The 14,475-nt window shown below is 38.2% G+C and overlaps 1 protein-coding gene across 2 annotated transcripts in view; it reads left to right on the forward strand.

The window, feature by feature from the left end:
• Positions 1-11,415, forward strand: part of ANKRD46 (ankyrin repeat domain 46) — a 35,004-nt gene extending 23,589 nt beyond the window's left edge. For both annotated transcript variants that reach the window (XM_028111796.2, XM_028111804.2), the window contains exons 2-5: positions 727-827; positions 3,176-3,513; positions 4,685-4,843; positions 9,442-11,415. In XM_028111796.2, the coding sequence (XP_027967597.1) occupies positions 3,203-3,513; positions 4,685-4,843; positions 9,442-9,658 (687 nt within the window). In that variant the 5' untranslated portion in view covers positions 727-827; positions 3,176-3,202 and the 3' untranslated portion in view covers positions 9,659-11,415. The remainder of the gene's footprint in view (positions 1-726; positions 828-3,175; positions 3,514-4,684; positions 4,844-9,441) is intronic.
• Positions 11,416-14,475: the final 3,060 nt, after the last annotated feature.

A 14,475-nucleotide genomic window follows, 5' to 3' on the forward strand; every position in this document is an offset into this window, starting at 1 on the left:
CCACAGTCCCTCACAAGAAGAGTACAGTGGGGCAGACAAGGTACTTGAGATGTCTGAGTGCAGAGGGGAAACCTGAGGGGGTCCCCGCAAGAGCAGGAAGGTGAGGCAGCAGCACATTTCAGGAGAAGCAGGGTCTGGCGTGTGGAAAAGGCTACAGATAGATTTGGGCCAATTTTTCTTTCACACTGAAAAGCAAAGGGGGCAGAGGATCAATCTCATGGGGAGATTTAAGTACCAGCATTCAGGATGGATTAGAAATATTTTTTCTTAAATGTGTCCTCTTTGGTTTAGATATAAGTATTGGTTCTTTTTACTTTTCCCCCATGCAAATAGCATTTTATTTCTAGAAATGCTTTTGTGGGCTACTCTGAGATCTAACCACTATTTATAATGTGAAAAATGTGCATTCTGAATTCCAGGGACTTAGCATGGATTTTCAGAGTCCAGTTTGTTCTCTGCTGATGACACATAATTTGATTCTTTTTCTTTTATCTTTCTGACCATGCGTTCTTGTTTGTGGGCAACAGAGCCACTCCTTAGGAGGCCTTCTGTTCTCCCTTTTCCCTATTTTATCACTTGTCAGTTACTACTGGCCTCGCAAATCGATGCCTTACCCATAGATTTTCTGGAGAATATTCACAGACCCCACCAGCTTGTCTGTGTTTAATAGAACAGCTAGACTTCATGTCACACCCTTGTTATAACTAAAGTTTTTATTTACTGTAGATCCTTGCTGTCACATTTCTGGATATTCTGTTGAACCTTCTTAAGAATTCAGAGAAACTGCTGGCTGACCACTGAAAGAAAGATATAATCTTCAGGCTTACGTGAGTATTTTTCTGCTGTCAACTTCCTCAGAGTATGTGAAAGCTTCGATGCCTTGCTTTATATAAGGCAGATACAGTTCTGTGATCAAGATGAAAAATGTTATCTATCATTGGCCTTATTAAATTTGGGGGTAAAGTTAGTTTCTCAAGGACACAAAAATACACCATATTTATTCTCACTTAAAAAAATAAATAAACAAGGAAAGCTTTTTTTTTTTCCCACTGAGCCAACATTCAAAAGAATCCCAAGTCTTCAAACCACAAGAATTCTTACTGTGTTAGAAACAAAAATATCAAGTAGCTTGTTTTTCATTATCTATTCTTACAGAATTCAACCAAAACATGTTATCTCTTGAAAAGCACTTGATATGTGGTATTTTAGTTTTTTAAAAATGCTTCTGATAGCTTTGTCCTTTTTAGTGATCTAATCCAGGGAATACTGTAGGGGGAAATAGAGAGGCTACCCTCTAAAGAGAATTCTTGACTATTTTAATGAGCAATTTCTTCTCAATGGGTTAATTTCTTTAAAAAGCATTATATATGTCATAATCTGGAGTCTGTTTTATCTTGATCTCTATAATTCTTAATCCTCAGCAGATTTTTCCCATATTTAGAATTAGCCTTAACAACTCCTTCTCACCTGTTGGATGCAGCGGGTCATTAAGTTATGCTAATTCTGTCTTCTCTGTCCCTCTCCATTGTGCTCCCTTTTCTCTAACACGGCCTCAGATCCGGCTGTCATCATTTCTTGACTGGATTTCTGCAGTGACCTGCTGATTGATCATCTCCCAGTCCCCGGCCTTGACCCCCTCTAATCTACCGTCTCCCTGTGGCTGACAGAGTAATCTTTCTGAAAGACTAATATAGTAAGACCATGCCATTTCCTTGGCTTGAAATCTTTCAATGACTCCTTTCTAAAATTCAGTATAATAACCCTTACCATAGAGTTGTTAGGAAGATGAAATAAAATACATTAGGTACCCTTGGTATGATGCCTAGCTTGGAACAGGCCCTCAGTGTGTGTGAATGTTTCCCCTTTGCACAGAGAACCCGTGGAGGCAGCAGAGCTCTAGGGGCAAGTAGCTCATGTATGGAGGGGCCGTGGCTCTGCTGGGAAACCAGGCCAAAAGGAGTGGGGGCCAGGAATCTCACCAAACTCCGAAGCCATGCTTTCCTGAATCCCCTTGAGGTCAGACACAAGAATAGATTGGTCTAACATCCAGTTCCATCAGTGTTCCAGAAAGAAGACTTTGTTTGACAAATTACAAGCCAACCCTATCTGTGACTAAGCTTTTGTGACTGTAGAGTGAGGGAGTCATCTCTATAAACACATTGGTCTCTGCCTTTGTGTTTTCTTCTTTTGTTTGTTCTTTTGTTTTCTTCTTTATTTTCTCTTCAATTTCTTAGTAAGGTTTCTTTTGTCAGACTTGAACTTTCCTTAAATGAACCAAGAGGAGGTCAGGGAGACACACACATACACACACACACAGACGAAGAGACTGCTGGGGCAAGGAAGTATCGGTGAAAGAGGTGTGGATGCGCCAGAGAGGCTAGGTTACTCGGATGGATGAAATCTGTGGGGTGGGCACAGCTGGGATTGCTGCCTTTGTCCTGCTTCTGAATTTCCAGACAGACCTGTTTTTCTTCATCTCTCAGTCTTCAGACAATGGGAGTTTGGCAAAATCAGATATTTAGATAACCACAGAATAGAATCAATACTGTAAGAGACAGTCTGAATTGATTTCATGGTATTTGCAATTTTTAAATTCAGTTTGTTGCTTTTCTTAGCTTTTCTCCTTCCCCTGAAAATTGAAGTTTGTGCTATAGACAGAACATTCAGCAGGTCTTTATTGAATATGAATTAATTTATTTCATTGTTTTTTCTTGCTGATTTAGTTAACTTTTGAGCTATGTAGAATATATCAAATATGATAAAAGGCAAATATGTGAAAGAGAGTTACTTTGTTTTAAATAAGAATCTCTACCAGCAGTAGCGTGTGTTTGAAGTTTACGGATCATGTTATGTATGTCTTCTGACAGTGCAATGAACTTTAAGTGATTATATTTTGCTTACCTTTAAAAATCTCTCTTAATCTTTTTATTTAATGAAAAGCAAAATAAAGCTTTATAGTAATTTAATTGCAATTTTGATCAAGTAGATGTGAAGAAAATAAGACATTTTATTGAGAAATAAAATATAATTGAAAACTTTGTTGTTGTTTCTGTTTGGTGAGGTAATTTATTAGAGGCAGGAGGCCAAGAAGGGTAAGAAATAGTGCTTCTCTAAATGACTTCATTGTCTTCATTTAGTTTGGCTTCACCGAATCTCACCTCATATTTCATTACAGGCATAGTCCATCTGCTCCATCAGAATAATGTCCTACGTTTTTGTAAATGATTCGTCTCAGACTAATGTGCCCTTGCTACAAGCCTGTATTGATGGAGACTTTAACTATTCCAAGCGGCTTTTGGAAAGCGGCTTTGACCCAAATATTCGTGACAGCAGGGGCAGAACAGGCCTTCACCTCGCAGCAGCTAGAGGGAACGTTGACATCTGCCAACTGTTGCATAAATTTGGTGCTGATCTTCTGGCCACAGATTATCAAGGAAACACAGCCCTGCATCTCTGTGGCCATGTGGATACTATTCAGTTCTTAGTTTCCAATGGACTCAAAATTGATATTTGGTAAGTCCTCTGTGGTTTTTGAAATCTAGTCATTTCTTCCCGTTAGTTTGTCAGCCAGTGGTCCAGTCTCAGAGTCTGTCGATTCTGCTTTCTCGTTGATCATCTGCAGTGACAAGTTCCACAAGGCATGGAGGACAAGGTAATCTTGTTAGGGGAGTGAGGAAACAAGAGACTGACTTCTAGATTTATGCTGAAGCAGTGCAGGTTTTTCTATGAAAACAGTGGTGAGGTTCTGCTACCAATAATTGTGTATTGTCAGATAAGGGAAAAAGAAGAAAAGAACTAACATTTGCTGGAAATCTGTTATGGACCAGGCACTGTGTTTATTTAGCTCATTTAATCCTTAGAATGAATAGCTCTTGAGGTCGGTGTTATCTTCATTTTACAGATGCAGTAGTTGAGACAAGAAGGGTTTAAACAAAGAGGTCACACAGCTGGAATTTGAACCTAGTTCTGCCTGATTCCCAAGTGTTTGTCTTCTGTCATATAATATACCATGCTAGCTTCATAATCTCTCGGGCTCAGAGTCCTTTTTATGCTGAACAGTTTGAAGAAGGGTTTGTTTTAGTGATACCTTGTCTCTAGAGTGGAAAAGATGTGAGACCATCTTTAAAACTGAGCTTGACATTTAGACTACACTTACATGTTGCTGTGATTTACTGGTCCCTAAATCTGAAAAAGACAGCAAATGTGATGGACAAATGTGGTGGGAATTGGCTATGGGAGTCACTGTTACTTGGCTGTCTTCTCTTATTAGTGTTAAATAGGTAGGTGAACCAAAGCAGCTTATTTGGTTGCTTTGGGCTTTTATTTGTTTTTAATTCTTAGACTTTTCTTTTTTTCAATATGCTCTATTGCCATAAAATGTAAATGTCAGGTAAGAATGAATCTAGAATCTAGAACTTTCCAGTTAATTTCTAAGAAAATGTCCTCTTTTTCTTTTATTTATTCTCATGTATTTACTCTTTTGCCTCTATATTCTTTTTCCTCTTTCCCTATAAGGAAAAAAAATAGGTTTACTCAGAATTCAAGTTCCAGTTCAACCATTGGTTCTGCTCTGGGCTTTGAGTTAATTCGGCCCATGCCTTTGTCACTGAGATCTCCACAAGTGGGTACTAACAATATAATCCAACTGTTATGATGACCTCTTTATATTTATGAACTTTTTTAGTAATCATCAAGGTGCTACACCCTTGGTTCTGGCAAAGCGCAGAGGAGTGAATAAAGATGTCATCCGATTGCTGGAATCTTTGGAAGAACAAGAGGTAAAAGGGTTTAACAGAGGAACTCACTCAAAACTGGAGACCATGCAGACAGCTGAGAGTGAAAGGTACTTAACAATGTAGTTTTTTAAGGGGCAAGTCACTTTAAGTCTTTGGATCTTTTATGACAACTTTGGGAGCTTTCTATTTATTTGCTTTCAAGTACAGAGCTTTGATACTTTCTTTGAACTTTATATAGGTCCGTATGGCTCCAGATTACAATTGAGAAGCTATTAACAGAAAGTACTACGTGCCCACATGCACGTAATGTTCTCTTAGTCCCTGTGCAAGGAAGGCTGCAGTATTGTCAGCACAAGGGGGAAGAGGTGGTTAAGAGCTGGTTGTGGGGGAAGGAAGCAGGAGTTTGAGAATTTTAAGTGCAGGTCACGAGCCAAATGGAACTGCAGAGAGGAGGAGAAAGATAAGGCTAGAAACTTGGACAGTATTAGAAAAGACCAAAAAGGCCATTTCAAAGGCAGGAAAGCGGAGTGCTGAGGAAAAGTAAAACAAGAAGAGAGAAATGAAGATTTAGCACACAATTCAGTAATGTGAAAGTGAAAGTACACTTTCCCATGAGGTGGAACAAATGAAATTTGGGCTCCTGTAAGTAACTGATGCTAAGATGTAGTAACTGACAGGGTCTTCACTATCTCGTCATTTCTCGTCTCGAAGCAGTTTACAACACGGTTCAGGGAGCTCTGAAAAGGTGACAAATCGTCTTTTCTCCTGGCCCCACTAGCTCCACAGGTAAAGTCCATAGTCCAGACTGAGTTGTACTAGCATGGAGTCTGGTTGATTGCCACGGAGTTTCAGCCTTCCAGATAATTACAAGGTAGGACAGATGATGAACCTACTATTGTCTCTTCCCAAAATTTTCAGTGGAATATATTTCAGGGGCCCTCATTAGCTGTTGACCCAGTAGCTTGACTGATCAGGACTTGGAAATAGGACCATATGGTCCACTTAGACTGTTGGGATCATTGTTTCTATGAGTTCTAATTGAAATCCTCTATTTTTTTTTTTTTTTTTTATAGTTGACCCTTAATTTGATTCCTTTGTACTGGTGATTGCTTTCCTTCCTCTTCATTTGCTGGCTGGTACTCTTTGGGAACCATGAATTCCATTCTCAAGCTTAGGACTATTTGTTTAGATACTTTCAAGAACTTACTACTGTCCAAAGAAATTAGAGCTTTACTTCTAGAATGGTGCATGCTGGTCATGAGTTATCACTGAAAGCTGACAAGTAGATAAAATAAGCAAGAAGTCCAAGATATATTGGCAAGCCCTTTTCTCTCACCTGTGTACTCTGGATTGACGGAATGCCATAAGCAATATGGTAACATTGAGTTTTCTATTATTTGTTAAAGATCGTGTTCTTCCAAAATAACTTGAAATTTATTTTCATAAATACTTTAAGCTTCTTTTTTTTTTTTTTTTAAAGATTTTATTTATTTATTCATGAGAGACAGAGGGAGAGAGAGAGAGAGGCAGAGGGAGAAGCAGTCTCCCAAGGAGCAGGGAGCCCGATGCGGGACTCGATCCCAGGACCCTGGGATCATGACCTGAGCTGAAGGCAGAGGCTTAACCATCTGAGCCACCCAGGCGCCCAATACTTTAAGCTTCTTTACCATGAAAAACGTCCAAGAATGTGTTTTTGCTCGGTATGTTCTGGGGACCTTGCTTGCTATATTTTGTGAATAGCCAGTGTCTTGGCACCTCCTTATCAGAAATATACTTTTTTTTCCCTTTATTATAGATTTATTTATTTTTTTAACTTTATCTTGCTTAGGTTGTGATTACTTACTAAGTAGTAGAAATAATGAGTCATTTGAGCTGCTCCGTATGAAATATTTACTCCTGCTTCTCTCATATACCTGTCATTTCCTTTAGCATAAGGATTTGTATTATTTATAGCGTTGGGTAAAGCCAGTTCTTAAAAAAATTGAATTACTAATATTTGTACTCCTTGGCTGCCGTACCCCTCAGTATCATGGTAGACATGTGATGGTTGAAGTTTAAATTAAAAAACTTAAAGACAGCATCATTGGTCATTAGGGAAATACAGAGCAAAGCCATAGCGAGTTACCACTTCATACCAGTAGGATGGCTGTAATCAAAAAGTTGGAATGACAACAAGTATTGTTGAGGTCGTGGAGAAACCGGAACCCTCATACATTGCTGGTGGGAATGTAAAGTAGAGTAGCTGCTTTGGAAAACAGTCTGGCAGTTCTCAAAAAGCCACACAGAGTTACCATATGACCCAACAATTCCACTTTAGGTATATACCCAAGAAAATTGAAAACATGGATTCACACAAAAACTTGTACATGAATGTTTATAGCAGTATTATTTATAATACCCAAAGGTGGAAACCACCCAAAAGTCCATCTACTGATAAATGGATAAACAAAATGTCATCTCTGCATCTAGTGGAATATTCCACCATAAAAAGGAATGAACTACTGATAGGTGCTACAACGTGGATGAGCTTTAAAAGCATCCTCCGTTAAAACACTTTCATTTAAAAAATAAATAAATAAAAGCATCCTCCATAAAAGAAGCTGGTCAAAAAAGCCATATATTGTATAATTCTGTTTATGTGAATTGTCCCCAGAATCGGCAAAAAGAAAGTAGATTAGTGGTTGCCAGGAGCTGATGGAAGGGGCAATGGGAAGTGATTGCTAAAGGGTACAGAGTTGATTATAGAGGTGATTAAATGTTCTGAAATCAGTGGAGATGGTTGTATAACTTTGTCAGTATACTAAAAACCACTGAATTGTACAAGATGAATTTTATATGTGAATTATACCAATAGAAAAAGGGAATAAAGCTTAATGGGATTGGCTAGCATGTGGCATTGTGGCAAAGCTGTGTGATGATTAGCAGAACATTAAGCAAGTTTTGAATGTACTTAGTATTTTCCATCACTCTTAGGATTCTCTGAGACATAACTTAAGGGCCTATAAATCAAGATGATGAAATTTTCCCACTCCCCCATATATCCCAAATTTAATTTAGTTATTTTTAAATTTGTGGGTATAGGATGACAAAGACAGTGTAGATGACACACGTACAAAAAAAAATATTGCACACGCACATTCAGTAGAAAACATTTCACTGGATAAGGTCACTATGGAAAATTCTGATTGGCAGAGCTTCATGAGCTCCTAGAGATTGCTCAGCTGAATCCTCATTTTATATCTAACATCTTTGAATATGAGATCACATCAACTCGGACATAGTCAATATATTTCATACAAGTCAAAATTAACCTCTCCTGAACTTCTTTATATATTCATGGTATTATGTGTTTAAACCTTCCCAAAGTTCCAATCTTATTTTTGAACTTGCTTCAGTTTTCTTAAATTTTTGTATTCATGTAGACTCCCACTGAAAATGTCTTTTCTTATTTAGGGAATAAACATCTTTTAATATAGAAAGAAGAAAAGCTCAGGTATCGAACAGAGTGGCCCATTAGGAAGTCAGCTTCCTATGATGAGAGAAGACCTCTAATACTAGTAAATGCTGAAGGATGTCTGGTTAAGTGTCAAGAAGTAAAGTAAAATTGTGGATTAAATAAAATGCCAGTTTTTGCATGATGAACCAGACTGTAAGACACTTTTATTCCGTTTCCATTGTCCTATGCCCAGATGGTTGGAAGAATATGAAGAGAAAGGGTTCAGGAAGGGTGGTAAATTACCTTTTATAAGCAACAGATAGTTGATACATAGAATTATGGTCATTGTGGCATTAATCTAAATGATACCCTGTTATTGGACATGCATGTTGTGACATAACTGTGGGTGCTAATCCCTCTGAGCTTTGAATTCATCACAGTATGGCCGTCCACATACCAAAGTCAGATACCCTGTTTTCTACTTGTAAGGGTCATATTTCTTGTTGATAGAGTTCTGAAAACCAGAATCAAGAATCATTGTTTTTATGGCTTGTGGTACCTTATTTTCGACTAGATTCAGCCTTTATGCAGAAGTGAGATAAACTTATTTTGTATTATTGTACAAGATAGAACTGCCACCAGTTGGAGGAAGCTCTTAAGAAGAATTCCTAATGGCTAGGCCTGTTCAGATGTACAACAGACTGAGCTAAGTGTCTGTTTTTAGAGGATTACAGTTAAAGGAAGTAATTCCTTTATTGGTCAGATAATTGAACTGAGTTAATGAAAATTCCCTTTTAACTTTAAGATTCACACACGGTATAAAAGTGACTCTAAAAATCATTTACAGATTTACCCATCTTTGCTTATTTTCATTAACATGAATTCTTAAATTATGAATCTTTGTTTTGAATTCTTCTAAATTTAAAGTAACCACACTTTGGTTACTTAGATACTAGGAGTTTGAAACAATTCATTTGACCTACAGTCAAGACTTCTGCTTGGGACCTTTTCATTAGAAAAGGATTTTTAACTCTGACTTTGCTGGATACTAAACCAAGAAACATAATCATTGCAGCTTAATTGACAGTTGAAGGTAGATTACCAGGTACACACATCAATACATGAATGTATGAGAGCACATTTGTCAGTTTTCTTCTTGTAAATGTTGTGTCTTGTCTTTTCTAAGTAACGTGGTTGCTGTTGTATCTTTCTGAAATGGGTGGAATGTGTTGTTCATGCCCCTTTCCTTTGTCTTTGCTCCTTTCACAGTGCCATGGAAAGCCATTCTCTCCTCAATCCCAACCTGCAGCAAGGGGAAGGAGTCCTGTCCAGCTTCCGAACCACATGGCAGGAGTTTGTCGAGGACCTGGGCTTCTGGAGGGTGTTGCTCTTGATCTTTGTCATTGCTTTGCTGTCCCTTGGCATTGCATACTACGTGAGCGGGGTGCTCCCCTTCGTGGAGAACCAGCCTGAACTGGTGCATTAAAGGAGCCCACGGGGATGGGGCCAGTGCCTCTTTCCTGGCTTCCACTGTTTGTTCTGAGTTTCTCAAACGTTTTCTCTTAGTGCAAGGCAGTGAGGGCTGTACATTTTTTTCTTTGTGCATTTTTATGTATTGTAATCCTTTTCGAACAACGTGTTCATTTGAACTAACCACATACCATAGTCAAGTATACTTCATCCTAAAGCTACCTCTGACTCAGCCCGACTTGTTAGGAAAGCCTTCACATAGCCTTGTTTGATAAAAACATGGAGGTGACTGAAGAATGAAAGATAAAGGAAGAGACTAGGGAGTCTTGCTACAGAAACCTTACCCTAATATGGGACCAACTAAAGTGAAGTGCTCAAAGAGAGAAAGGTTTTCTTATGTGATTACCTTTTGTTAGTTGGTTGATTTAGGTTTTGTTTATTTTTGCAAGAGCCCCTTTTTTTCTTTTTCTTTTCTGGGAATAGGGGAGAGAATGAAACATTAAGCTTAAAACTTGAAGTGCTTTTTTCACATCCTGTATAGCAAACCAGTATGTGGGATTCTGTTTTTGGTTTATTTTAATATTTTCAAGTCTAGTTACAAACTGAACAGAACTTTTGAAAATGAGCTACATTTTCTTCAAAAACGATTGATTTGATATTTATTTGTTCATAGGATAGTTTTGGTGGGGTTTTTTTTGTAAACTGCTTTGCTTGTTGTTAATATCTGTGAAAAAAGACCTTGAGTTCATTTTGTTCACTTTCCAGTTTCCCCTAGTGTTTATATCAAAGATCTCCTGTTCATCAAAAATATAGTCAGAAAACTCTTTTTCGACTCAGTAGTTAGCAGAGAAAGATAATTCTGACATCTGTCACTGTAATTCTGTAGTGCTATTATTGTGAAAAATTCAGTGCTACAGGCTAGCTGTGTTGTTACAACTGTATCATAGTTGATAATTATTTCATTTTATATGAAATCCTGTTTAGAGGCCCTGTTAGAATTGTCTTAACAGTCTCATTCATATCAGTAATTCTCTGATGCAAGAGTGGATGGAGCATTTCTGAGGTAACAGTGCTGAGCACTACTGTACTGGGTGCCATCAGCTCTTTACGGATGGTAATATTATGTAAAGTGAAGTCTAGTCCCCAGACTGTATTGCAGCTTTCAGCCTCTTTTGTTAATGAGTCTGTTATGTATAAATCATATTCTTGAGTTTTTAAAAAGTATATAAAGAGTTGATAATTATTCACTGAGTATAGTCAGAAAATTGTAGTGAAAGAACTAATGGTTTTATTTTTTAGAACAAAGGTGTCTAAGCTACTGCTAATTGAATTGTTGCTACAGGTAGAAATTATACTTTAGAGTAGGATTGACATTTCTGTGATTCTTGTTGCTTCTTGCTATTTTCTCTTGTATTTATATATGTAGGATTGAGGTGTTTTCTTTCATGTGGCTTTATCCTCTCTTAAAGAGCTGTTTAAAAATTCCTGATTTAACTGACTGCTTCAGGATCAGCTCACAGAGTCTTGTTTTTAGGGTAGAAACAAAATAAATCGTACTTGGTAAAATACAGCAAAATAAAAGCCGACTTTAGAATGGAGAACACTAGAGCTCAAAATCAGAGTATATTCAGAATGAAAGCTTTGGAATTCACTTTATGTTTGTAAATCTTGATAAGCAGAATTGGTTAACATATGTAAAGATACTGCATTTTTTAAAGATTTTAAGTGCTGATTTCTTTGTATTTTAATCTCTGCATTCAGCATTCAGTAATACTACCAATAAATGCATTTAGAGTATCTTAATCACAACCCATTTTCTTAGTGTGTCATTTTTTTCTTTTAATTTAGGGCTCTTTGTATTAGGTTGCAGTTGCCAGTTTAAAAAAAGTTTTTTTCAAACCTGATGTAACAGGTATATTGAATTTCACATATGTTTGCCTTGTAAGTGCTCTGAAACGAATTTGGGTGAATTGCCTGTGGATTCAAGAGTGATGTTACCTACCATGATCAAGCACCTTTCTATTGCGTATTTTACTTAACATGCCTCATCTCATGCCATCGGTCAGCCCCCCGGCCCAAGCTACATTTTACCATTTTGTAAAGTGAGAAAACTGACATAGGGAGGGTTGTGACTTGTCCAGAGTCAGACAGATAGGTCATAGTAGAACAGGGATTCCAAGCTGAAGCTCTATCCCCAATTAGAAGTTTCTGTTTTCCTTCTGCCCCACTGTCATGCACCTGACAGTGAAGTCATCTAGAATCTTGCCTGCTGCCATCACAGCAATACATTACTAAATTTTCTACCCACATTCCTAAAAACTTTTCCTCCTCCTATAATGCACCATTTCCCACATCGTCTCAGTATTGCCAGCCTTTAAAATTAAAGGTCTAACTCTGGCATGTTCAGAAGACCTTCCCTAGTTAACCTTGACCCCCCATTTCTCTGCCTCTTATTTCCTCATCAATTACCGTACTAAATAAACGTGGTTTTTTTTTTTCATTTGTCTCTAATTACAAGCTTCATGAGAGCAGGGGCTTAATCCATGTTACTACCCATTTGTCCACAGTGCCTCCTATGTTGTGTAGAACTCTTTGTACACACATATTGACAGTATTACTTTTTCACCTGTAGCTATATTTTTTCTTTTTAGATTTAAAAGCTTTTTACCTTTCACGTGTTCTAACAGGTTGCATGTGTGAACTGTGTTGGTCATTCTTCTTCCATGGTATGCCTGTTGCTTGATGGAAGAATTGCACGGCCGTGAACGGTGTAGCTCCTTTACATAAGAGCATGCAGGCTCATTTGCCATAGGTTTAAAAAAAAAAAAGTATCATTGGTGTATACTTGGTATAGAAGTCCGGGAACAATATTCACCTTTTGTTGTTTTGGGTTTTGTTTTTTTGTTTTTTTTTCAACCAGGCCTTCTTCTTTGTCTTGCGAAGTTGTTCATGTATGTATCAAAGTGCTTTCAGTTGCAGGAAACCAAAACCCAAATTAAAAGTGGTTTAAACCGTAGGAAATTACTGATGGATGTAACTCGAAGTCTCAAGGTAGAGCAGACCCCCAAGGGTGACAGTCCGAATTTACCTGTTTTCCTGTGCTTCTGGCTCTGCCCTCCTGCTTGTTCGCTTCATCCTCCAGCTACTTCTGAGATGAGTTTAAAATTCTCAGTCCTCACACCCACTTGTAACCATGAAGAGAAAAAGAAAGAGACTGTCTTTCCTGGTGGTTTTCTCCTAGGAAACTTCCTGCCAGGCCCCCAGCAAACTTCCTCTGTGTTTCATTGGCTGACGTTACGTCATGTTCCCTATTCTCAAACCAACCATGGCCCTGCCCTGACAGTGAAGCCTGGATTGATGAGCCAGTTATTGGTGAGGGTGGGAGTGGTAGAACTCATGTGATTGGCTTGGAGCAATGGTTTTAGAAATGATTGGAGGTACTGCTGGCAATCCCTGGGCAGGGCCCAGAGATGCTTTATGTCCCACAGCACATGGGAAGGTGTAGCACAACAAAGAATTGTTCCATATGTCATGATTCTTGAATGTTCTGTTGAACATTCAAAAAAAAAAACTTAGTTACCTGAGCCTTAAACCCAAATCCGTTTTTTTTATAGAGTTTTAACATATACTGAATTTTCCAAGAATACAACCATGAGATCAGTAAAGGAAGATTCTACTTTATTTTGTTAAAACTTGACCAAGAACTGCACCTGTCTCAAAGAATCTTGTTACCAGTGCTGCTGGTTATAATTGAGTTACCAACACAGTTCTGTTTATAGGTACTGATAACTTTATTGCTTCTTGTGTGGCTGTGCCTATGCATTTATATATCAAAATACTCGTTTTATTATCCATTACTTTCCCTTTATTTTGCCTTTATATCACATGACTTATATGAAATCATCATATTGATTTTAGCAATTGTTACTTTTATCTGGGACTCATATTCATACTATACCTTCTCTCATTTGGTCATCTTGATGTACCTTTTCCAAATAGTTTATCTTAGAGGGTACACCAGGAAATAGCATTTCTCAAAGTTAATAGAACACCGGGCGTGGGGTGCAGGGAGAAGAAGTCAGCATCTGGTTAAACTACCCTTTAAAATTGTTCGGTTCCAGGGCACCTGGGTGGCTCAGTCGGTTAAACACCTGCCTTTGGCTCAGGTCATGATCCTGGGGTCCTGGGATCTTGGGGTCCTGAGCAGGGAGCCTGCTTCTCTCTGCCCCTCCCCCTGCTTGTGCTCTCTCGCTCTCTCTTGAATAAATAAGTAAAATCTTAAAAATAAAAAATAAAATTGTTCAAATCCAAACAGTTCCAACTGTGCTGATCAAAGTAGAACTCTGGGATCAAGCCCATTTCTTTGTGCTCTGAAGTAGCTTCAAAGCAGTTTCCTAGGGATGATCTTGGCCTTGCCATGGATACCTCCTTGGCTTCCCTCATAGCACAGATAGGTGGGCATTCTGTTGAGCCACCTTGGACTTTGCACATCAGAAATGGAGGTCCACAGCCCAAGGCATAGGGGCTGTGTTTACATGGCAGTGGAGGTGACCACTCTCCAATTAGATGTCAAGGAATACAATCTGGAGTCCTTGTTGCCAAATGCCAATCAAAAACTTATAATGGTATTTAGAGAATATTCCTTGGAAGATATTTATAGATCAGTACTATTCAAACTTTCTGAAATTTCTGTATCTGTGCTGTCCAGTGCAGTTATTTCAATTAAATTAGAAATTTAGTTGTTCATTAGCAGAGTTATCTGAGCCTAAAACCCAAATCCCATTTTACATTTGAGAGCAAAACTATCCACATTTCTAGTGCTCTATAGCCACA

The sequence above is a fragment of the Eumetopias jubatus genome, unplaced genomic scaffold (genome assembly GCF_037043125.1).
Source record: "Eumetopias jubatus isolate StellerSeaLion01/CBP00866 unplaced genomic scaffold, mEumJub1_p1.0 scaffold_4, whole genome shotgun sequence".
Classification (NCBI taxonomy): domain Eukaryota; kingdom Metazoa; phylum Chordata; class Mammalia; order Carnivora; family Otariidae; genus Eumetopias; species Eumetopias jubatus.